The following is a 23,533-nucleotide window of genomic DNA, read 5'->3' as shown; positions in this document are numbered from 1 at the left end:
AAATGGTTATATGGTTTTGTGGAGTCCATGCTTTACATTAAAAAAATATTTATGGAGGTGCCAACTCACAAGTTAGGAAAAGACTACAGGGAGTTGTGAACTCTGCCAGCACCTTGAACAGCTAAAGTAATGTTTCGCAGCAGAAAGTCTAATTTTTGTATTGCAACTGGGGTCCAATAGGAGTATACAGAAATGAGTCTTCTTGGTAGTCTGCATGTTATTTATCAATAATGTTTTAATGTAGGTTTCACCTGTTAAGTACTCAAGAAAAATAAATTCTCCCATTAATGAATTCCTGATGTTGCAAAAACACAAGTCGCCGTCCCACAGCACACAACCTGTCGATATTGTTCTAAATATTCCAAATTTAAAAAATTTAAATTCAGACAGGCAGCCCACGAGCCAGTGCTGCCCAATTAACCTACAGCCCCCGTACATTTTGAACGGTGGGAGGAAACCGAAGCCTCCGGGGAAAATCCACGCATACATGGGGAGAACGTACAAACTCCTTACAGACAGTGCAGGATTTGAACCCTCATCGTGATTTCTTCCACTGTAGCAGCGTGGTGGTAACCCAGTACCATGTCACCCTGTGTCTATGTTTCCTCACTGGCAATACACAGGCACACCTCAAGGCCTTCTGCTCTACTTGCTCTACAGCACTGACTGTGTGGCGAGTTACAGTTCCATGCTCACCATTAGAATCACAGACAGCAATGAGGAAGGGTACAGAAGTGAGATAGATCAGCTGGTTGAGTGGCGCCACATTCAACATGATGAAAGCTAAGGAACTGATTCAGGAAAGGGAAACCAGGAGAACGTGAAGCAGCCCTCATAGAGGGGTCAGCAGTGGAAAGGAGAAAGGACTTCATATTCCTGGCTGTCACTCTCTCTGAAGGTCTGTCCTTGAGTTTTCATCCAATCATGAAGGCGGCTCACCAGCGGCTAGACTTTGTGAGGTGTTTGAGGAGATTTGGTTCATCACCAAAGACTCTCTAAAACCTCGACAGGTGCACTTTGGAGAGCATTCTGACTGGTCTGGGGGTGCAAACGCACAGGACAGAAAAATGGTACAAAGGGTTGTGAACTTGGCATCAGACTTCACTCCATCGAGGATGTCTACAACAGGCATTGTCTCAAGAAAACAGCCTCTATCCTCAAGGACCTTCACCACCCAGGCCATGCCCTCTTCTCATTGCTAACTTCTGGAAGGAGGTACAGGAGCCTGAAGACGAGCACTCAGTGCCACAAGGACGGCTTCTTCCCCTGCACCATCAGATTCCTGAATGGACAATGAACCACAGACGTGCCCTCACTTTGTTCCCTTTTTACACTAATATTTATATGGGGGTTTATAGCAATTTTGTGCCTGAGATGCTGCCGAAAAACAACGTATGTTGTGAGACAATAAATTCTCATTCTGATGTTTTAGTTTTCCCACTTTTTCTTTCACAGGATGTGCTCATTGTTGGCCTTGCACTGTACATCCGAAACTGTCTCTGAATTGAGGAAACAGTTTAATAGTTAACCACATTGATGGGCCTTGAATTACTCAGAAGTCAGACTGAGGGAGGATGTCAGATTTCCTCCCCTGGGAACAGAACTGAACTAGATGGGGTTTAACAATGCCAGTGACTTTATGGTTTCTTCATTGAGACTAAGATTGTTTGTTTATTCAAGTGAATTTGAATTCCTTAATGGCATGGTGGGACTCAAACTAATTTCCATGAATCAATTGGACTGGAAGAGATCCAATGTACCTCCATTGTTTAAAAAAGTAGACAATAGTCTGGTAATATATCGTCCATAACTCGGGAAAGTGCTTGAAGCTATCATGATGGAAGAATTAGCAAGGAATCGGGACAGAAACTGTTTCATCAGGCAGACCCGGCGTGGATTCAGGAAGGGCAGGTCATGATTAACACATTTACTGGAGATCCTTGGGGATATAATGAGTGTAGAGGTATAACAAGTGTAGTGGATAGAAGGGAGCAGGTGATGTGGATTGCTTTGATTTCCAGAAGGCACTTTGATAAAATGCTGAACAAAGGATTTCTCCATCAGGTAATGATGCACAGAGATGGGGTCATGTGTATTGGCAGAGGGTGGGGAAAATTGAGTGGAATGCACAAAAATGCTGGAGGAAATCAGCAGGTCCCGCAGCATCCAGAGCAGTGGTTTTCTAACTTTTTCTTTCCGCTCACATACCACCTGAAGCAATCCTTGTACCATTGGTGCTCTGTGATTAGTAAGGGATTGCTTATCGTGGAATGTGAGCGGAAAGAAAAAGTTGGAAAGCTATCGTGAAGTGCACAGTTTCAAAACTCCAAAGGAAATGGACCAATGACAATTTTTCTCAAGCAGAACATTTCAGAAATAATTGGATCTGGAGCAGTGGTTCTCAACCTTCCCTTCTCACCCACATCCCACCTTAAGGGCAACTGTGCAGAAAATAGAGATGTAGGTAAGGGCTGAATTGATGGCGGTAGTGGGGAAGCCATGTCATTTGAAGGAGGAAGCCATCTTGGATGATCTGCTTTGGAAGACCCCATCCTGCAAGCAGATGCAACAGAGGGGCAGGAATTGAGAGAAAGGAAAAAAATCTTTACAGATGACAGGGTGTAAAGGGGTGTAGTTGAGATAACTCTGGGTGTTGATAAGTTTGTAAAAAATTCCTGAAGAGAGTTTGTCTCCTGAGATAGATACAGAGAGATCGAGAAAAGGGAGAGCATTGCTAGAATGGACCAAGGGAATTTGGGGAAAGGGTGAAAGTTAGCGACAAAATGTATAAAGTTGCTGAGCTCATCATGGATATATGAAGGAGCACCAATGTAGTCGTCGATGTAGTGGAGAAAGAGTTGACAAGCTTTGCCTGTGTCAGCTTGTAGCATGGATTGCTCCACAAAGCCACCATAAAGGCAGGCATAGCTAGGACCCAGGGGGGTACCCACGGCTATCCTCACGACTTGGAGAAAGTGGGTGAGCCAAAGAAGTTATTGAGGGCAAGAACAAGTTCTGCCGGGCAGAGGAGAGTCTTGGTTGAAGGGGACTGGTTTGATCTGTTGTTGAGAAATAAATGAATGGCTTTGAGCCCTTCGGTATGGAGAATGGATAGTGATTTTATGTTCAGAGTGGAAATGAAATAAGACCAGGAAACTGGAAGTAGTTGAACTGATGGAGGTATCGTGAAAGGACTGGACCGGTGGTGGGGGGGGGGGGGGGCGGGGGAGGGGAGGGGAGGGGAGGGGGGGGGGAGACAAAACAGATGATACCAGTTCAGTGGGACAAGAGAATGGCTGGTCTATAGGACACAGAAAGTTGATAGAGATAGGTTAAGTGTGTGGGTAAGGTTGTGGAAGATGGAGTACAAACCACTTTGTGAAGACTTGTTTAAATGGTGAAAAATTACAGAATGCTGCTGTACGGAGACCTTGAATGTGCATGAATTGCAAAGAGTTGGTTTGCAGGTGCAGCAGGTATCAAGGCCAATGGGATGTTGTCCGTCATTGCTGGAGGGATTGCACAGGGTACTGGTCCAGCCACAAATGGAGTTCTGCATGGTCTGGTATCCTGATTTTGGAGGAGGTGCAGAGGAGGTTTACGGGGTTGGTTCCAGAGATGAAGTAGTTATTTTATGGAGGAGAGATTAAATTGCCTGGAACAAATGCTCATTGGAGTTTGGAAGGATGAGAGGGAATTTTATAGAGATGTTTAAAACGATGAAAGCAATGTATAAGACAGTAGCATGAATGTTGTTTCCATAATTGAAGGTAATACGAGGGAATGTTGTGATGCGCTACCGAGCAGAAAAGTAGACACAAAACATAAAGTCTGTTCAACAGGCTTTATTCCACACAAACTTCCACAGAGCTGGCTGTGAGAGTAGCTGTGCTGGCTCTGAGACTGACCTCGAGGGGCTGGATGTAGCTTATATCCCGGAGGGTGATTGGCAGCTGACCAAGTGGGGCTTGGTCCATTCAGGTCGGCTGATTGACAGCCGGCCAGGTGTTGCCTTGTCCTCCAGTGCTCTTCCTGCAGGTACACAGGTTGCCCCCTGCAGTTGGCTAGTGGTGTATCACCATAGATGTAGCCTCAACATTTGGAGTGATGTAGATTGAGAATGGATATTGACTGGCATGGTTAGCTCAACACTGTTACAGCGCCAGCGACCCAGATTTTCAACCAGCACTGTCTGTAAGGAGTTCGTACATTCTCCCCTTGTCCACTTGAGTTTCCTCCGGTTGTTCTGGTTTTCTCCCACCCTTCGAAAATGTACAGGAGGCTATAGGTTAACTGGTGTGGGGCACAGGCTTGTGAACAAAAGGGCCTGTTAGCATGCTGAACATCTAAAATGAGGAAATACTGCTGCCCCCCCAGAGTGTCGTGAATCCGTGAAATTCTCTGCCCAAGGAAGCAGTTAAAAACTCCCTGGTTGAACTCACATTGATATTTGAATTGAAGGGGAATTAAAGGGCAGGTGGAGCTGAGTCATCGGCCAGATTAGCAGTGATGATCAGTGAGAAGGAAAAGATGGCCTGGCCCTCTTTGTTATGTTTTCATTACTTCCGAATTATGATTTTAAATTTAACCCATGATATTGCATCTCAGATAATAATGGTCAGATACTTAACAGTGTGGACGAACAGAGGGACCTCAGGGTCCAAATCCATGTATCTCTCAAGGTTGCCACACAGGTTGATAGGATAATTAAGAAGGCCTATGGGATGCTGGGATTTATTAATAGGGGGGTTGAATTCAAGAGTCAAGAGGTCATGTTGCACTCTACAAATCTCTGGCAAGACCACACAGAGTGTTGTGTTCAGTACCTCATTTTTAGGAAGTACAGTACAGGCCTTTCCACCCTTGATGTTGTGCCGACCCATATATTCCTTAAAAAAACATTAAACCCTCTCTACCCCGTAGCCGTCCACTTTTCTTCCATCCATGTGTCTGACTAAGAGTGTCTTAAATGCCCCTAATGTTTCAGTCTCCACTACCATCCCCGGCAATGCATTCCAAACCCCCACAATTCTCTGCATTAAAAAAAAATATCCCTAATGTTTCTCTCAAATGCAAATTTGCAAATGTGGAAGCTATGGAGAGGGTGCAGAGGAGATTTACCCGGATGTTGCTTGGATTGGGAAACAAGTCTGATGAGGCAAGCAGAGCTGGGACTTTTCATTTTGGAGCATAGAAGGATGAGAGGACTACAAGCTTCTGAGAGGGATAGATAGAGTGGACAGCCAATGCCTGTTTCTGGGGGCAGGAACAGCAAACACCAGAGGACATGTGCACAAAGTGAAGGGAGGGAAGTTTAGGGGAGACATCAAGGGTAGGTTTTTTTACACCAAGAGTTAGGGCATTTAAAGGACAGGTACCTGGATGGTAGAAAAAGTGAGGGGAAGGTTTAGTTTGTTGAGTAGGTTTGTATAGGTTAGCATAACATCATGGGCTGAAGGGCCTGTACTATGTGGAAAGTTCTACAAATCATGAGGTCCCACATGGATGAAAGAAAAATAGAGGTAGGAATGGTTTAGTCCTTTTTAGTAGGAATATATAGGTCGGCACTACATCGAGGACGAAAGGGCCTGTACTGCGCTGTAATGTTCTATGTAATTAGATCTTAACATTTAGTTTTTAATTATTCATTTTTGGTTTGAACCAAAATTATGTGAGATCACTTTTTTCTTCAACAACTAGTGATAACTGAAGGTGTAGAGAAGATAACAGCATCTGAAGTGGAAGAATCTGGTGACCAAAATGACCACAGTTTTACTCAGCTGTGCAACACATCTGTACCCATTGACCAGAAAGTTTCCTTCCCTATTATGAGTCTCCCTTTAAAAGATAAGCCTGTCTTTCAAGAGGATTTAATAATGAAAGAATCCGTTGTAGACCCAAGCAATAATAATTCAAACCCTGTGCCCCAAAAGGCAGCCAAGGATAAAATGGGTTTTGTGTATCTTGAAAAACCCAACACCCAACCCCAACCCACCAATTTTCCCCTGCAGCCGCTGCAACCGTGTCTGCCTGTCCCACATCGGACTTGTCAGCCACAAACGAGCCTGCAGCTGACGTGGACTTTTACCCCCTCCATAAATCTTCGTCCGCGAAGCCAAGCCAAAGAAGACACGAGTTCTGTAAACAAGGATGAACTTGCTTCCACTTGTCCAGATCCCTCTTCAGTCGAGCAAGAAGACAAATTAGGAAATATCGAGTGTAAGTCAGCTGACCTTGAAGTGGCCGTGCTCCAGATGACAGAAAAAGCCCCCTCTCCTATCTGCAAGCTTGCTTCTGTTGAACTTGACAGCTTTCCAATTTTGACCCGAGTACAAGAAGCCCAGCTGTTTAAAAGTTCGAACAGGCATGGACCTGCACACAAGAGCCAAAAGACTGCTCGTAAATCAGAATCTACTTGTTCAATTCATCATGCTCTTTCATCAGATGTGGGAACGATCCAGGAACCCATCCACTTGATTCATTCCAAGGCCATTTCAACCTGTGCTGAGCGATTTCCCCTCCCGCCCACCGACTTTTCAGTGCTGGATAATTACCAACAATATTTAATTCCTCTTGAAACAGATTCTTATCCTGTCGAGGTAGCATCAACCAACTGGGAATTTGGAAAGAAGAACTCATTGCCACAAATTGACAGTGCTGCCCCTGGTGACCATAAAGAGCACTTTGAGAAACATGGTTCTCATGAATGTTTTGCGGTGCTTGAACGAAGAAAGGTAAAGAGGAAAATACTGGGAAACTTGCTTGAAAATTTGCAGCACACTGATCCATGTCAGAATGTGGATGAGACACCATCAAATACAATGGAATATGCAAAAGAAACAGGTAAGCTTTTAGACATACACGATACATCTTACAGAGCCTGAAATTAATGATTAATGATCAACCACTTCAGATTTTGTATATTGTTGCACATTAAACAAAACAAAATGAAAAGTTAAAACAGAAGTGTGAAAATAGAGATAGACCATTGCAATACAATGTAGAACTTTGGCTACAATTATTAAGTTCGAGTTTGTTTATCTTGTGTCAGGGGTGTGCAAAGTATTGGAGAGGATTCTTAAGGATAGGGATCTATGAGGATTTGGAGAAGTCCAGTCTATTCGAGGACAGTCTGCATGGCTTGTGAAGGGAAAGTTGTGGCTCATGAGTCTTACTGAGTTTTTTGAGGAGGTAACAAATAAAATTGTTGAGTGTATTTTATAATTGAGGAGATTTGAAATTAGGAGGGGAATGGACAGAGTAAATGTAGGTTGGCTTTTTCCACTGAGGGTAGGTGGGGTACAAACCAAAGGACATGAATTAAGAGTGAAAGGGGAAATGTTTAGAGGGAACATGAGGAGGAACTTCTTCACACAGAGAGTGGTGGGAGTGTGGAACGAGCTGCCAGCTGAAGTGGTGAATGTGGGCTCAGTTTTAACATTCAAGAAGAATTTGGATGGGAGGAGTATGGAGGGACATGGACTGGGTGCAGATCAGTGAGACCGGGCAAAATAAAGATGTAGCACAGTGTAGAAGGGCGGAAAGAGCCTGTTTCTTTGCTGTAATGTTTTATGGTAGGGCGGTAGATATGGTGTATTTGGATTTTAGTAAGCCACTTGACAAGGTTGCCTGTTAGACATTCGTTCAGAAAGTCATGAGGCTCAGAGAGGACAAAATGGTGGCAGTAGAGGCGTAGTGACGCTGGAGAGATCCCCCTACAAAAATTTTTAAGAGGTTCCCCCGTAGGAACACACTAAAGAACGACAGTTCAGTTTATGGAATTGTAAAGAGATAAAAGAATGGGCAGAAAAGCAAAGATAGCAAGAGGAGACGGTGACAAAAACTTACCTCGTGGCAGAGAGGGTGAAGCTGAAGGGGGGCCTCAATGCTGGAACCTGAACAGGGATCTCATTGGGAGGAGCAAGGACAGCCTGTGGGAGGCTAGACCAGGAAGGTGCTTGGCTAGCTCGCCAGCCGTGGAGTCGGGAGCGCTGTTGGGCGCAAGAAGGAGGAGGTTGGGCCGGAATGAAGAAGATGGCTGTGGATATGGGCGTAACGGTAGCTGTGTTGGCAGCGAGGACCGGGAGCTCAGAGGCTTGAGGTAGGGAGACCCGGGCCAAGAGGGAAAGGGAGGAGCTGTCGATGCTGGTGGCGGCAAGAGAAGTGGAGGCGCAATGGCGGCGAAACCAGGTAGCGACGACAGTGGTGGAGGGAAACTGGGAGGTGCAAGACCCGGGGAGTCGGATGTCAGCGGCAGCGGAGAGAATTAGTCCACAATCTTGGAAGAGAGGAGTCGGGAAAAATGAACCCTTATCTGGTAAGAGCACTCCAACCGGCAGGTGAGAGGGGGTCAGGTCCGGTGCATTGGACCTGATAGACTCCGAGGGCAACACGGCCAGAGGGAGAGTAGCGGGAAAGATGTGTGGCGGGGTGGCCTGGAGTCGGAGAGCGAGCTGGAAGAGGAGGAAGATGAGGAAGAAAAAGGTCGAAGAGATGAAAGAAAGACAGTGCAGGTTGATGGAAAATTGATAATAGAGGAAGGGGGTTTGAGGTATTAGAGGCTATTAGGCAAATTAAAAAGACTTTGAAGACATTTATGGCAGGGAAAGGAGGAATTAAGGAAAGGTTAGACAGTCTAACAGAAAGGGTAACAAACGGAGAAAAGAATTGAAAAGGTTAGAGGGGTGAATGAAAAGCTTGCATGGGAAAGGGATAAAGATGTAGGAGAGAATAGATATGGTAGAGAATATTATTAGGAAGAATACATTTAAGATTGTGGGGGGTAAGCGGGGATACTGGGGAGGGATAAAGTAGGAGATAATTTGCAAATAGAATGGGGCCACTGGTCTCTCACCCCGTGCCCTGGACCAAACCTACAGCCACGCTCTATCCTGGTGAGACTCCAGTGCTATCAGGATAGAGAGAGGATTTTGAGGGCATTGGCAGTGGGGGCAAAAGCAAGGGGGGGGGGGGGTCTGTTGGAATAAGAAGGGGGAAGGTCTGATTCTATCCGGACACAAGTACAACGTTGCTGAAGCTCAGGTGGGAGTTTTATTTAGTATAAAATAATCTGAAACAAAAAGGAATTGAATGTACCCTCCTTCACCTGGCAACGCTGAATATTGTCAGGGTGAGAGGAAAAAAAAGGTTTTTTAAGGACCCAAAGAAAGCAATGGACTTTGTAAGAACCCTGCCACCACTATGAGACTGAAGGTAAATGTAAATAAAGAGGAAAGAGGGATCCGGGGAAGAATGGATCGTAAATATTGAAGGTGTGGGGACTACAAGAGGGCTATGTTTCTTTTACAGTGTTAATGTTTGAAGGAGATTATATATGTTAAATAAAGTGGAGATACGGGGAGTTCACAGAAGGGGAGGGAAGTATAAGTAGAAGATGGGAGTGTTGGGTATTCTTGAAAAGAGGGGGAGATTGGCACAAATAGTTTGGTTGTTGGTGCTGGGGGGTGGGGTTTAGGGTAAAGTGTGGGGGGTGGGGGAGAGGAAAAAGATTTTTTTCCTGGGAGGTTTGTTTTGTTTGGTTTTGGAATATGGGTTTTAGTTCCATTAACTTAGTTTTTATTTGGAGCACGATCGCCAAAGATCTATGGAAGAAAATCAGAACCGAGGTCAAGTACTGGGGACAAGAAAGAGAGGGATGGATATGATGGAGTGGTGGCCCAAGCATAATGAAGAAGTTAATTAAATTTGTAAACTTTCTTTTAGTATAATTCACTTCTCGGATACAAACACTATGTCAGGTGACTTACAATTTCATTTCCTCCTTCCAAAACTTTGAAGATTAAACAACTAGAACAATTAAAGTGACAAGCAGAAATAAATAAAAAGAAAACTTCAGTATCCCGCCGGTCTTTCTAATCGACTTCCTCTCCTTGAGGTGTTTCACTGCTGTTGTCTTTATGTATGTGTTAGCTTTTACAAACTGTTTGTTGTTGCTATTGCTGTGCACCAAAGTGCTCGAGATAAAGTTGCCATATTTTGGCAAAACTAAGGACTTATTTCTTAACTGATATGTTATTTTCTCCATGGGCACACAATTGTGCATCTCCGTGGTCCATCGAGTGATGAGCAGGGGGGAGTTGGACTTCCAGGAGATTGCAATGCATTTTTTGGTGACTGACAGGGTAATATCCACAAACTTAATTTGGAATTAACCGAGCTGCCCATGCCTTATGGATGGCTCCAAGCCATTCTCTTAAATCAGTGGTTCTCAACTTATTTTTTTCTGCTCACATACCACCTTTAGTAATCCTTTACTAACCACAGAGCACCCTATGCCATAAGTGCTCTGTGGATAGTAAGGAATTGCTTAAGGTGGTACGTGAGTGGGGAACAAAATGTTGAGAAGCACAGTCTTTGAGACAACGTTGAGCATTACAATTTCATACAGATGCTGCTGTATCAAACAACTTGGTGCAAACCATGAAAAGCATGCATAAGTATAAAATGATCCTGTTCCATGCATAAGAGTATAAAAAACTGGGATCTTGATGAAGGTTAGAGGTATACAAAATCATGAGGGGGATAGATAGTAAATATAGGTCAAGTTTTTCCACTGAAGGGAGGTGAGATATAAACAAGAGGACATGGGTTAAGGGTGAAAGGGAAAAATTTAGGGGGAATTTCTTCACACAGAGAGTGGTGGGGGCGTGGAACAAGCTGCCCCCATTCACCATAGCTGAAGTGGTGAATGGGGGCTCAGTTTTAACATTTAAGAAGAATTTGGACAGATACATAGATGGGAGAGGTATGGAGGGACATGGGCTGGGTGCAGGTCAGTGGGACCAGGCAGAATAATGGCTCAGCACAGACAAGAAGGGCCAAAGAGCCTTTATCCTTGCTGTAATGTTCTATGGTTCTTGACCGAAAATGTTGACCATTCTCTTTCACCCAACTGATGCATCTTAATCAGCTCACTTCCCGCAGATTGTTTCTTTTTGCTACTGTGAAAGAAATGTTGTGAAAAATTGGCACTGTCAATAACATAATTGGGCAGGCAGCCTGACTTAATGCAGCATCTGTTCAGAAAGATAGTATTTAGAAACTAACTGTAGTCAAGGACGCTAACAGTGGCTATTGGCGCATTCTTCTTCATATCAGACAAAACGAAGATTTTAAAAGACAAAAATTGTAATAAAGGTCTTCATGTGATTTTTAACGGGTTTATTCCATAATGTGCCATATATACGTGTGTGATAAGTCGATACCATCTAAAAGGCAATCCCCCCCTAATTTAGGCCCCGATCTATGTGTGCAAAAGTTGACCACTCCCCACCTCTTCAATTTTTGGCCATGGCCGCCAGGTCCCCGGAGCTCTCAATGTCCAGACCGCAGACTCTCGCTGATGCCCTGAATGTGGACCTTCCACTCATTCCTGGCTGCCCACCCATCCGAGCTCCCGATGACCCTAACTTGGACAACACCTGGTCCCAGCTGCCCTCCTGCACATCTGCATGAATGATGCATGTATTAACCACGGTCAAAAGTAGTATGAATGTCACAGTCGACTCCCAATATTTTACTCTTAAAATTGGTCCACAAAATTTCAACGAGTTTGTATGGTAATCCTATTTTCTGTAAAAGCTTGTTTGTCTCTCTGTATAAATATCTGTGCTTGTACAAGTAGATTTTGGAGTCGATCAGCAGTAGAGACTGTCACCTACTCTCTAGGATCATCATGTCAACTAATACTCAAGGTCTCTCATCGGTTAATTTGGTCAAGAGCTATCACATCCAGCTCTGCTATCAAAAGGTCACAATTACTGTTAGTCATTACCTAGTTTTCATTGATTGTCATGGCTCATCCCAATATCATGCCTTTTCTGATCTGTATTTCCCTATGTAGAAACCTACGAAATTGCAAATGAAATGCAGGATCCAGATTCTATATCAATGCCTTCTGAAAATTATAGACGTACTGAAAAGGATTTTCCTCTATCAAGGGCTTACTGCAGTCACAGCCAGGCATCAAGCTTACTGAATGTACAAATGTTACATTCAGAAATGCAGCAGGAATCATTTAACACCATGACTGACGCTTTTTACCAGGTGTTTCTCCGCCTTGGTGATCTGGAGTTTCAAGTGCAGGATGTTGTACATCGACTTGAAGACTTGACTGTTACCGTCAATGAAATACATTCAGCAATGAACATCGCCACAACTGGTGACTTGGTTAGTTGTACGACTTTTGATCAGCAGAGGAATTATTTTCAGAATTAATTATGAAACACGGTTCCACGGTCAATGTTCGTGTCAATCCATTAATTACGAAACACAGTTCCATGGTCAATGTTCGTGTCAATCCATTAATTACGAAACACGGTTCCATGGTCAATGTTCATGTCAATCCATTAATTACGAAACACGGTTCCACGGTCAATGTTCATGTCAATCCATTAATTACGAAACACGGTTCCACGGTCAATGTTCGTGTCAATCCATTAATTACGAAACACAGTTCCATGGTCAATGTTCGTGTCAATCCATTAATTACGAAACACAGTTCCATGGTCAATGTTCGTGTCAATCCATTAATTACGAAACACGGTTCCATGGTCAATGTTCATGTCAATCCATTAATTACGAAACACGGTTCCACGGTCAATGTTCATGTCAATCCATTAATTACGAAACACAGTTCCATGGTCAATGTTCGTGTCAATCCATTAATTACGAAACACGGTTCCATGGTCAATGTTCATGTCAATCCATTAATTACGAAACACAGTTCCACGGTCAATGTTCATGTCAATCCATTAATTACGAAACACGGTTCCACGGTCAATGTTCGTGTCAATCCATTAATTACGAAACACAGTTCCATGGTCAATGTTCGTGTCAATCCATTAATTACGAAACACAGTTCCATGGTCAATGTTCGTGTCAATCCATTAATTACGAAACACGGTTCCATGGTCAATGTTCATGTCAATCCATTAATTACGAAACACGGTTCCACGGTCAATGTTCATGTCAATCCATTAATTACGAAACACAGTTCCATGGTCAATGTTCATGTCAATCCATTAATTACGAAACACAGTTCCATGGTCAATGTTCGTGTCAATCCATTAATTACGAAACACGGTTCCACGGTCAATGTTCATGTCAATCCATTAATTACGAAACACAGTTCCACGGTCAATGTTCATGTCAATCCATTAATTACGAAACACGGTTCCACGGTCAATGTTCGTGTCAATCCATTAATTACGAAACACAGTTCCATGGTCAATGTTCGTGTCAGTCCATTTGAGGTGAAGATCAAGATGCTAAAAAAATGCAATTTTCTGCAATAAAATGGCTTTGTAATTGATTGCTGACGTTCATTTCTAGAAGAATATAAGAACAAGGATGTGATGTTGGGGTTTATAAGACCTCACGTAGAGGATTGTGGGCAATTTTGGGCTCCTTGTTTAAGAAAGGATGTGCTGACGTTGGAGAGGGTTCAGAGGAGGTTCACAATGATGATTCCAGCAATGAAAGGGTTATCAAATGAAGAGGGTTTGACAGCTCTTGGCCTGTACTCATTGGAATTTAGGAGAATTGGTGGGGGGGGGGGGGGGGCGTCCTCATTGAAATATTTCCAGTTTTGAAAGGTGTGGACAGAGTAGATGTAGAAAGGTTGTTTCCCATGGTGGGAGAGTCTAGGACAGTGGTTTTCAAACTGATCCCCCAAATTCACATCCCACCTTAAGTAATCCCTTTGCCATAGGTGCTCTGTGATTAGTAAGGGATTGCTTAAAGTGGTATGTGAGTGTGGAAGAAAGGTTGAGAACTATTGTTCTAGACCCAATTGTTATAATCATGGTGGACAACTGTCTGTCAGGATGGAAGCCTGCTGTGACGAGCGGTGTGCCTCAAGGATCCGTGCTGGGTCCCCTGTTGTTCATAATTTATATTAATGATTTGGATGATGCGGTGGTTAACTGGGTAAGTAAATATGCAGACGATATGAAAATATGGGGAGTGATGAATAGTGAGGAAGGTTTTCAGGGATTACAGAGGGATTTGGTGTGTCTGGAGAGTTGGGCTGAAAGATGGCAGATGGAATTTAATGTAGAGAAGTGTAAGGTGCTTCATTTCAGAAAAAATAAAATAGGACATATGTAGTAAAGGGGAGGACATTGGGGAATGGACAAGAACAAAGAGATCATGGAGTTATGGTGCAACATTCCTTGAAGGTGGATTCTCATGTTGACAGGGTGATTAAGAAGGCATTTGGTACGCTAGCCTTCAAAAATCATAGCATAGAGTATAGGAGCTGGGAAGTGATGTTGCGACTGTTTAAGGCATTGGTGAGGCCAGGTTTGGAGTATTGTGTTCAGTCTGGTCTCCAAATTATAGGAAGGATATAGATAAGGTGGAGAGGGTGCAGAGAAGATTTACAAGGATGTTACCTGGCTTAAAATACCTAGAGTACAGAGAAAGATTGGAGGTTAGGACTTTATTCATTGGAACGTTGACGGTTGAGAGGGGATTTGATAGAGGTGTTTAAAATTATGAAGAGAATAGATAGACGAGATGCAAGTCGACTCTTCCCCCTGACAGCAGGGGAGGTTGAAACAAGAGGACACAAGTTGAGGGTAAGGGAGCAAAATTTTAGGAGAAACATTAGAGGATGTTTCTTCACTCAGAGAGCGGTGGCTGAATGGAATAATCATCCGGAGGAAATAGTTGAGGCAGAGTCAATTCTTTCATTTAAGAGGAGGCTGGATATATACATGGATAGGAGGGGGTTGGAGGGCTATGGGCGGAGAATAGGCGTGGGCAACTAGCGGAGATGTTTGAGTGAACCGGCATGGACTTGAAGGGCCGAGATGGCCTGTTTCCATGCCATAAACTTTTTTAAATATATATGTTATTTTGCTTGAGAAAAACTGTCTTTGGCCCATTTCCATTGGAGTTATGAATCTGAGCACATAATGAGTCAATGAGGGACAATTAAAACAGTGGTTTTCAAACTTTTACTTAAGGTGGTATGTGAGTGGAAAGAAAAAGTTTGAAAACCACTTCTTATATCCTTCCAAAGTGCTACTATCAAAATATTTGTCCAAATGCTGGTATTTAATTCAGTAATTGGGCCTGTACTCCTTGTAGTCTAAATCATTCGGAGTAGAAGTCACAACATAGAATAAGAGTTGCTCAAGGTTGGTAGAAGCTACAGAAGGAGGTGAATACAGCTCAGAACAGCACACAAACTTCTCATGGACAGCCTGCATCAGTGGTTCTGAACCTTTCCTTTCCACTCATATACCACCTTAAGCAATCCCTGTGCTGTCGGTGCTCTGTGATTAGTAAGATTTTGCTTAAGGTAGGATGTGAGAGGAAAAAAAAGTTTGAAAACCAGTTTTAATCATCCCTCATTGACTTGTTATGTGCACAGTTTTAGAACTGCAAAGGAAATGGGTCAATAGCAATTTTTCTCAAACAAAATATTTCAGTAACAATTGGGTCTAGAGCAGTGATTCTCAACCTTCCCTTCCCACCCACATCCCACCTTAAGCAGTCCCTTACTTAGGGTGGTATGTGAGTGGAAAGAAAAAGGTTGAGAACCTCTGGCCTACATCTTCTGCTGCCCAGGAAAGGTATCTGACCCATCACACCCGGACACACTGTGTACTCCTTCCTTCCCTCGGAGAGAAGGCTCAAGAGTGTGAAATCGTGCACCAACAGACAAAGATATTTTCTTCCCCTCAGCCATCAGACTCCTGAATGAACCCCACATTATATTGGTGTGAAACAATCTTCCTTTTCATTTCGATTGTTTTCACTCTAAACGGTGCTCTTATCACAGCTGTATGAATGTTAGAGATAACTTGTTTGAACGCTCGCTCTACGAGGTGGTTTGTGACAAATAAACAGAAACTTGTGTGCTTCAGTGAACCATTCCCCTGGGAGCCACACCACATTTAAGTAAAAGTGAAAACACAATGCTGGTGAAACTCAGCAGGTCAAACAGTGTACTTTGTAAAGCAAAGATAAAGGTACAGAACTGACCTTTCGGGTTACTTACTTTTAAGTAAAAGCCTTGTTTGTTTTTTTTAACTCACACAACATAAATATTTTTATGTGTTATATGTAGTCGGTAGGAGAGAAGTACAGAAGAAACAAACTGAACTTGGGTGCTTCACAGGGAAGGGGCCATACACTTTGAGCAGAGATCAAGGTGGGGTGGGGGTGCATAGCCGAAGAAAGATTTGAGAATGGCTGTGGTGGGGGGGGGGGGGGGACAGGGGAGGGGCCAAACCCTCACAGCACAGTACTGCTGGACTACCAAGGGAGAGGCTGAGATCCTGCCGACGGGTCGAGCAAGCACCCACATCAACTGAAGAGTAAGAAGAAGAAAATGTCGGGATTGAAAAAAGAGGATTCCTACCCAGTAACAGTAGGAGACAGTGCTGCACCAGACTAGGCCCTAATCTCAATATATGGTTGAAGGTAAAGTTGGACCTTCTGCAATTCCTTACTAAGTAGATCCTTCAAGATAATTGGATACATTATCTAAACAAATTCAGACTATCAATTCAAATGAGCCAGGGTTTTATGTCTATTAAAGATCAGTTTGAAACAAGATTTAGTAGTGTTAAAGAAGAAATGCTTTTCCACTAAGACTGATGTTTCAAAGTATGCGAAGATGGTGGACAAAATGCAGATTAAATTTCAGAAAATTGAAGATTTTCAAGATTGTTATGACAATGTAGAGCAATGTAAAGATGTGGTTGGCCAACACGAGGATTCTTTTACTGCTTGGGAAGTTCAGAGAAATTAGTTGTTCAAAAAAACTGATGTGTTGGAAAATCAAAGCTGCAGAAATAACATGAAGATTGTGGGTTTGCCTGAAGAATTTGAAGACTCAGATCCAGTACAGTTTTTCAAGAAATGGATTCCTGACATTTTAGGAAAGGATTATTTTCTGAATGGTTTGGATTTGGATAGAGTTATCAGGAAAAAAACCTTTTCCTGGCCAACCGTCACGCTCTATTTTAATTAGGTGTTTACGTTATCAAGATGTTGAGAGTTGCTGTACAAAATCCGAGAAATCTTCGGTCTCCTTTGTTGGTCAGAAATAATAGAGTATTTTTTATGCAGATTGGAGTAAAACCATTATTAAACGTCGTAAGGAATTTAATCCTGCTAAGGCTGTGTTATGGAAAAAGGGATATAAATTTGCTTTTAGATATCCTGCTACACTTAAAGTTTTTTATGGAGAATTTTACTCACAATTTTTTATTGATTCAGATGATGCTCTTTTCATTGCCTGATAATAAACAGGAGAGTCAAGATCAATCTTCTCAATGAATGAAGTCAGTTCAAGAAAAGAGAAAAAATGGTTCACAGAAGGTGGAAGGTCATGAACTCACTGAAATTGATGTTGATGATGGTCAAGTCAATAGAGACTTGGAGGCAGCTGATCACACTTGAAATACCGTTGATTACTGTTGATTTAATTGTTGTTTGGGGGAGGAGGTTTTGTTTATTTCTCCTTCCGAAGTCATTGGCCACTTGGTGGCGTTGGTCGCTTCCTGTAAAATAGTGGGTGGGGGGGGGGGGATTAGCACCGCTTAAGCAGTGTTTTTTTTTCTTTTGGGGGGTTTTTAAAAATCTTTTTTAAGGGGTTTCTTTCTTTGTTTTATTTTGAAGAGTAGCCATGGATCAGAGTCCCACCATTGCGGGTGGGAATTTGATATTTACAGTATTAAATATATTAATGACTCATTAGAATTGTGTGACATTTAATGTTAATGGGCTCAACAATCCATTCAAGAGAAAGAGGATTTTGGCTTATATGAAGAAAATGAAAGTAGATATTGCTTTTTTACAAGAGACTCATTTGACTGAGAAGGAACATCAAAAGTTAAAGAGAGATTGGGTTGGCCAGGTTATAGCTTCTTCTTTCACTTTGAAAGTGAGCGATGTTGCCATTTTGGTTAATAAATTATCTTTTAAGTTAGAATCATTTATTAGTGACTCAGCGGGTAGGTTTCTTATTGTAAATTGTCAAATTTATTTGGAATTTTGGAATCTTATGAATATTTATGCTCCAAATGTTGATAATGAGAAGCTTATTCAAGATTCCTTTTTTTAATTTGGTGCAAGCATATGAAAATGTAATGATTGGTGTAGATTTTAATTGTTTGGATCCATTATTAGATAAATCTCCAAAAACGGTGACTAAAACTAAAATGGCAAAACAAATGTTATCATTGATGAAAGAAATGAATTTAGTTGATATTTGGAGAAGATTGAATCCTAAGGAGAAGGATTACTCATTCTTTTTGATATGATTCTCATTCTAGAATAAACTTTTAAAAAAATTATTGACTCAATTGCAAGGACGTGCAGTATCTGCTGAATATATTATCTTTTGATAATATCATGTAGAGGTTCTTAAAAAATAGATACTACTTATAGATGGAAATTTAATTCTTCATTGTTTAGAAATGTTGAATTTTGTAATTTTATAAGAGATCAAATACAACAATATTTGCAAATAAATACAGATTCTGTTAATAGTAAATTTATTTTGTGAGATACCATAAAGGCATATTTAAGAGGACAAATTATTAACTTTTCAACTAAAATTAAGAAACAGTATTCTAGGTAAGATGATAAATTAGAGAAGGAGATAGAGAATTTAGAGCAGATGTCGGCACAGTGACCCCTATTGACCCCTGGTGGTCGATGTGACTATCAGTTTGGGCTGTGAGTCGGAGGAGGCAGCGACTGGAGTTTGAGTGACTATGGAGGAAGAGGAGGAGCTTGGAGAGAGTGAGGGGGGTTAATTAGTTGAGGAACTAATAAAAGGAGGGTAAGTATAAGGGAGCGGCCCACTGAGTGAGTGGCCACTAAGTGAGTGGCACAGTGAAGGAGTGGGTCCTTGAGGCTTTGGCTCAAGTGGCACAGTGAAGGAGTGGGTCCTTGATGCTTTGGCTCGAGAGGCTTAGGTGAGTAGAGGCTGAGGACGTGTGCTGGACAAAGGTAAGACATTCACAGTCTATTTAATATATGTTTATTTTTTACTTTGTAAGGTATGGGAGAAGTAGGAAGGATGTGTGTGAGGGCAGTTTTCTGCTCTCAGTGTCACATGTGGGAAGTCATGGAGTCTTCACGTCTCCCGGATGTCCACGTGTGCACAAAGTGGGCTGAGCTGCAGCATCTAAGGGACCGAGTTAGGGAACTTAAGCTGCAGCTCAATGACCTCTCTCTGGTTAGGGAGAGTGAGGCCATCACGGACAAGGAGTGTGACCTGAAGGACTGGGTCAAGGAACTTGAGCTGCAGCTCGATGACCTCACTCTGGTTAGGGAGAATGAGGCTACTGTAGACAAGAGCTACAGGCAGGTGGTCGCACAGGGGCCATGGGAGGAGGGGCAGTGGGTTACCGTTAGGAGGAGGAAAGGGAGGGATCAGGTTCATGTGCAAGCATCCAAGTCTGTAATTTTCAGAAATCGGTCCTCCACCTTGAGTACTGAGGAGGGGGATAGTCAGACTATGGTGGGCATAGGTGTGGTGTCAACCTCTGTGACCCAGAAAGGTAGGGATAAAAGGAAAAGGGCGATTGTTATAGGGTATTCAATGGTTAGGAGGACAGACAGAGGTTTTTGTGGACGCGATAAGGAAAACCGGATGGTGGTTTGCCTTCCTGGTGCCAGGGTCCGGGATGTGACTATGTGTGTTCAGAACCTCCTAAAAGGGGAGGGTAAGGAGCCTGAGGTTGTGGTACATATTGGTACCAATGATGTTGGAAGGAAGGAGGAAGTGGTCCTGCAGAATGAGTATAGGGAGTTGGGTAGGGAGCTTAAAAGGAAGACCACTAAGAGGGTAATCTCTGGATTGCTTCCTGTGCCACGTGACAGTGAGGGCAGAAATAGAATTAGGTGAAGGTTAAACGTATGGCTAAAGGGGTGGAGTAAGAGCCAAGGTTTCAAGTTCTTGGACCACTGGGACCTTTTTTGGGGAAGATAGGGCCTATACCGTAATGATGGGTTACATCATAATCCCAGGGGGACCAGTCTCCTAGTGGGGGACTTTGGTAGGGCACTTGGGAAGTGGGGTGGGGGGATTAAACTAGTATGGTTGGGGACAGGGTTTCAAGTTAGGCAGGACAGCAGGGTGAGGGTTTGTAGGCTAAGGAAAGAGACAAGTTTGAATAATTTGAGAGAGGAAAAGCAGGAAGTAGTAAAAAGATGTAAAAATTGTGAGAATGGAAGAGAGGAGGATATGCAGAAGGTAGGATGTAGGAGATCCCTGAGATGTATTTATTTTAATGCGAGGAATATAGTAAAGAAGCTGGATGAGATAAAGGTGTGGATTGACATGTGGCATTATGATGTTGTGGCCATTAGCGAGACGTGGTTGAAGGAAGGTTGTGACTGCCAGTTGAATGTTCCAGGATTTTGCTGCTTTAGATGTGACAGAGATGGTGGATTAAGAAGGGGAGGTGTGGCATTACTTGTCAGGGAGGATATTACAGCAGTGCTGAGGCAAGGTAGACTGGAGGGCTCATCGAGGGGGTTGAGCTGAAAAATAAGAAGGGTGAGGTTACTATTATAGGGCTATATTATAGGCCTCCAACTGGGAAAAGGGAACTAGAAGAGCAAATGTGCAAGGAAATAGGTGAGATGTGCAGTAGAAATAGGGTGGTGTTTGTTGGGGATTTCAATTTTCCAAACATAGATTGGGAAACGCAGTCAGTAAAAGGGCAGGATGGCTTAGTATTTATGCATTGTGTTCAGGATTGCTTTTTGCAGCAATATGTTGAGATGCCAACTAGAGGGGGAGTGGTGTTAGATCTGTTGTTTGGGAATGCAATGGGGCAGGTGATGGAGGTAAGCGTTGGAGAGAACTTCGGATCCAGTGATCATGGGTCCATTAGCTTTAGCTTAACAATGGAAAGGGATAGGTCAGGTCCGAGTTGAAGGTCTTCGAATGGGAGAAGGCCAGATTTGGAGAAATGAGAAGGGATTTGCAGAGAGTTGTATAGGCTGATCTTTTTGCCAGAAAGGATGTAGAGGAAATTTGGGGGGCATATAGGGGTGAGATTTTGAGAGTACAGGATCTTTATGTTCCAGTCAGGCCAAAGGTTCAAAGGAGCCGTGGTTTTCTGGTGAAATTAAGTTGGTTCGGGACAAGAGGCAGGCCTATAACAAATATAAAAAACAAGGGATTGAGGAGATGTATGGTCATTACTTAGATTGCAGGAAGAATCTTAAGAAGGAAATTAGAAAGGCAAAACGAAGGTATGAGGTGTCCATAGCTAATAAGATGAAGGTGGAGCCTCAGGGTTTTTACAGATATGTGAACAGTAAAAGGAGGGTTAAGGATGGAATAGGTCGACTGGATGATGGGACTGGCGAACTATGTCAGGAACCGTATGAGATGGGAGAAATATTGAACAATTTTTTCTCGTCCATATTCACGAGGGAATGGGACATTGGGCTATACGAGATAAGAGAGACAAAGGGTTTAGTTATGGAATGGATAGAGATGAGTAAAGTGAGAGTTTTGGAGCTTCTAGGGTCAATTAAAGTGGATAAGTCTCCTGGTCCAGATGGGATTTTTCTGAGGACTTTAAGGGAGGTCAAGGAACAAATAGTGGGGGCACTGAGAGTGATTTTTCAAAGATCACTGGAGGAGGGGGGCGGTACCACAGGATTGGAGGATTGCAAATGTAGTTCTGTTGTTCAAAAAAGGCAATAGGTGTAGGCCAAGTAATTATCGGCCAGTAAGTTTGACTTGGGTGGTGGGGAAGGTTATGGAGGGTATTCTTCGTGATAGTATATATGCATATCTGGATAGGCAGGGATTGATGAGGGGCACCCAGCATGGGTTTGTAAAAGGAAAGTCATGTTTGACGAACCTTGTTGAGTTTTTGAGGAAGTGACAAAAAAGGTGGATGAAGGTAGAGCGGTGGATGTGATCTATTCAGATTTTAGTTAGGCTTTTGATAAGGTTCCGCATGGAAGGTTAATAAGGAAGGTTCAGTCACTAGGAATTAGTAGAGAGATTGTGACATGGGTTCAGAGGTGGCTGGGAGATAGACAGCAGAGAGTCATGGTGGACAACTGTATGTCAGGTTGGAAGCCTGTGGCAAGCGGGGTGCCTCAGGGATCGGTGCTGGGTCCCTTGTTGTTTATCATTTATATTAATGATTTAGAGGAGGGTGTGGTTACCTGTGTAAGCAAATATGGGGATGATATGAAAATAGGGGGATTGGTAGATAGTGAGGTAGATTTTCTTGGATTTCAGAAGGATTTGGTTTGTTCGGAAGAGTGGGCTGAAAGATGGCAGATGGAATTCGATGTAGACAAGTGTGAGGTAAAAATAACCAGAACAGGACATATACAGTTAAGGGGAGGGCATTGAGGCACCCAGAGGAGCAGAGGGACCTGGGGGTTATGGTACAGAGTTCACTGAAGGTGGATTCCCATGAAGACAGGTTGGTTAAGAAGGCATATGGTATGCTGGCCTTCATAAATCATAGTCTAGAGCAGGGGTGTCAAACTCAAATTCACGGAGGGCCAAAATTAAAAACTTGGACTAAGTCGAGGGCCGAACTAAATATTTATTGAAAATTTTCAACAACATCTGCATATTTTCTCTTCTTTCAACATATGTAATGTTAAACTTTTTCTTATTAAAATAAATGTTTAATAATAGTTTTGGATAAACTCTTTCATTGTCATTGTCACTGGCCCATTTCCTTTGGAGCTCTGAAACCATTCACATGACGAGTCAATGAGGGATGATTAAAGCAGTGGTCTTCAAACTTTTTCTTTCCACCCACAGACCACCTTAAGCAATCCCTTACTAATCACAGAGCACCAAAGGCACAGGAACGCGAGTGGAAAGAAAAAGGTTGAGAACTGTTGTATTGTGGTAACTCCACATCTGATTAGGTTAATTGTTAGGCAAGTGGTCAGAGAAGGACCCCCCCCCCCACCCCAAGAAAGGCTTAAATCACAGGAACAAATAAGCTTCCGTCTCACTGCTCCCAATCTTACACACAGTCCTGATGTGGAATGTGGGGTCGCAGCTCCACGTTCACCCGAGTTCAGATGCTGTCTGTGTGGAGTTTGTACGCTCTCCCCTTGTCTTGGACCAACAGGTCGGTCGCCTGATGAAGGCACCCAACCCCCCGTTGAAACGCCGGCGTCCAGGGCGGTGGAGGAATTGGCTGAGAAGAGCGCGTTGCTGCCACCCCCCTCCCATGGTTGGAGAGGGATTAAACTGCGATCTCACGGCGCCGGGCTCGTCTCCAACAAAAGGAGCGGGAGGCAGTGTCCGCCGCGCACGGAGCGAGGGGGAAGGCATCGCCAACGAGACGTTCGGTCTGGCGTCGCCGCTGAAGCGCAGACCCAGCGAGGATGGTCCCCAACTCCAGCCGCGTCTGTGTGTCCGGGAGCCGGGCGGGCTGAGTGCGGCGCTCCGATCCCCGGGATTCGGGACTCTGAGATCCCTTCACACCTCCGGTGTCTTCATTTTCACCTTCAGTGTGCATGCGCTATACTGGCG

The 23,533-nt window shown here is 43.3% G+C and overlaps 1 protein-coding gene across 4 annotated transcripts in view; it reads left to right on the top strand.

Annotated features, from left to right (window-relative positions):
* Positions 1-13,333, top strand: part of LOC138755862 (uncharacterized) — a 35,762-nt gene extending 22,429 nt beyond the window's left edge. For all 4 annotated transcript variants that reach the window (XM_069922603.1, XM_069922600.1, XM_069922601.1 and 1 more), the window contains 2 exons: positions 5,701-6,843; positions 11,864-13,333. In XM_069922603.1, coding sequence (XP_069778704.1) covers positions 5,701-6,843; positions 11,864-12,237 — 1,517 coding nt within the window. In that variant the 3' untranslated portion in view covers positions 12,238-13,333. The remainder of the gene's footprint in view (positions 1-5,700; positions 6,844-11,863) is intronic.
* Positions 13,334-23,533: the final 10,200 nt, after the last annotated feature.

The sequence above is a fragment of the Narcine bancroftii genome, chromosome 2, assembly GCF_036971445.1.
Source record: "Narcine bancroftii isolate sNarBan1 chromosome 2, sNarBan1.hap1, whole genome shotgun sequence".
NCBI lineage: Eukaryota > Metazoa > Chordata > Chondrichthyes > Torpediniformes > Narcinidae > Narcine > Narcine bancroftii.
Note: the sequence above shows the minus strand (reverse complement) of the source record. Positions and strands in the feature narration are given on the sequence as shown.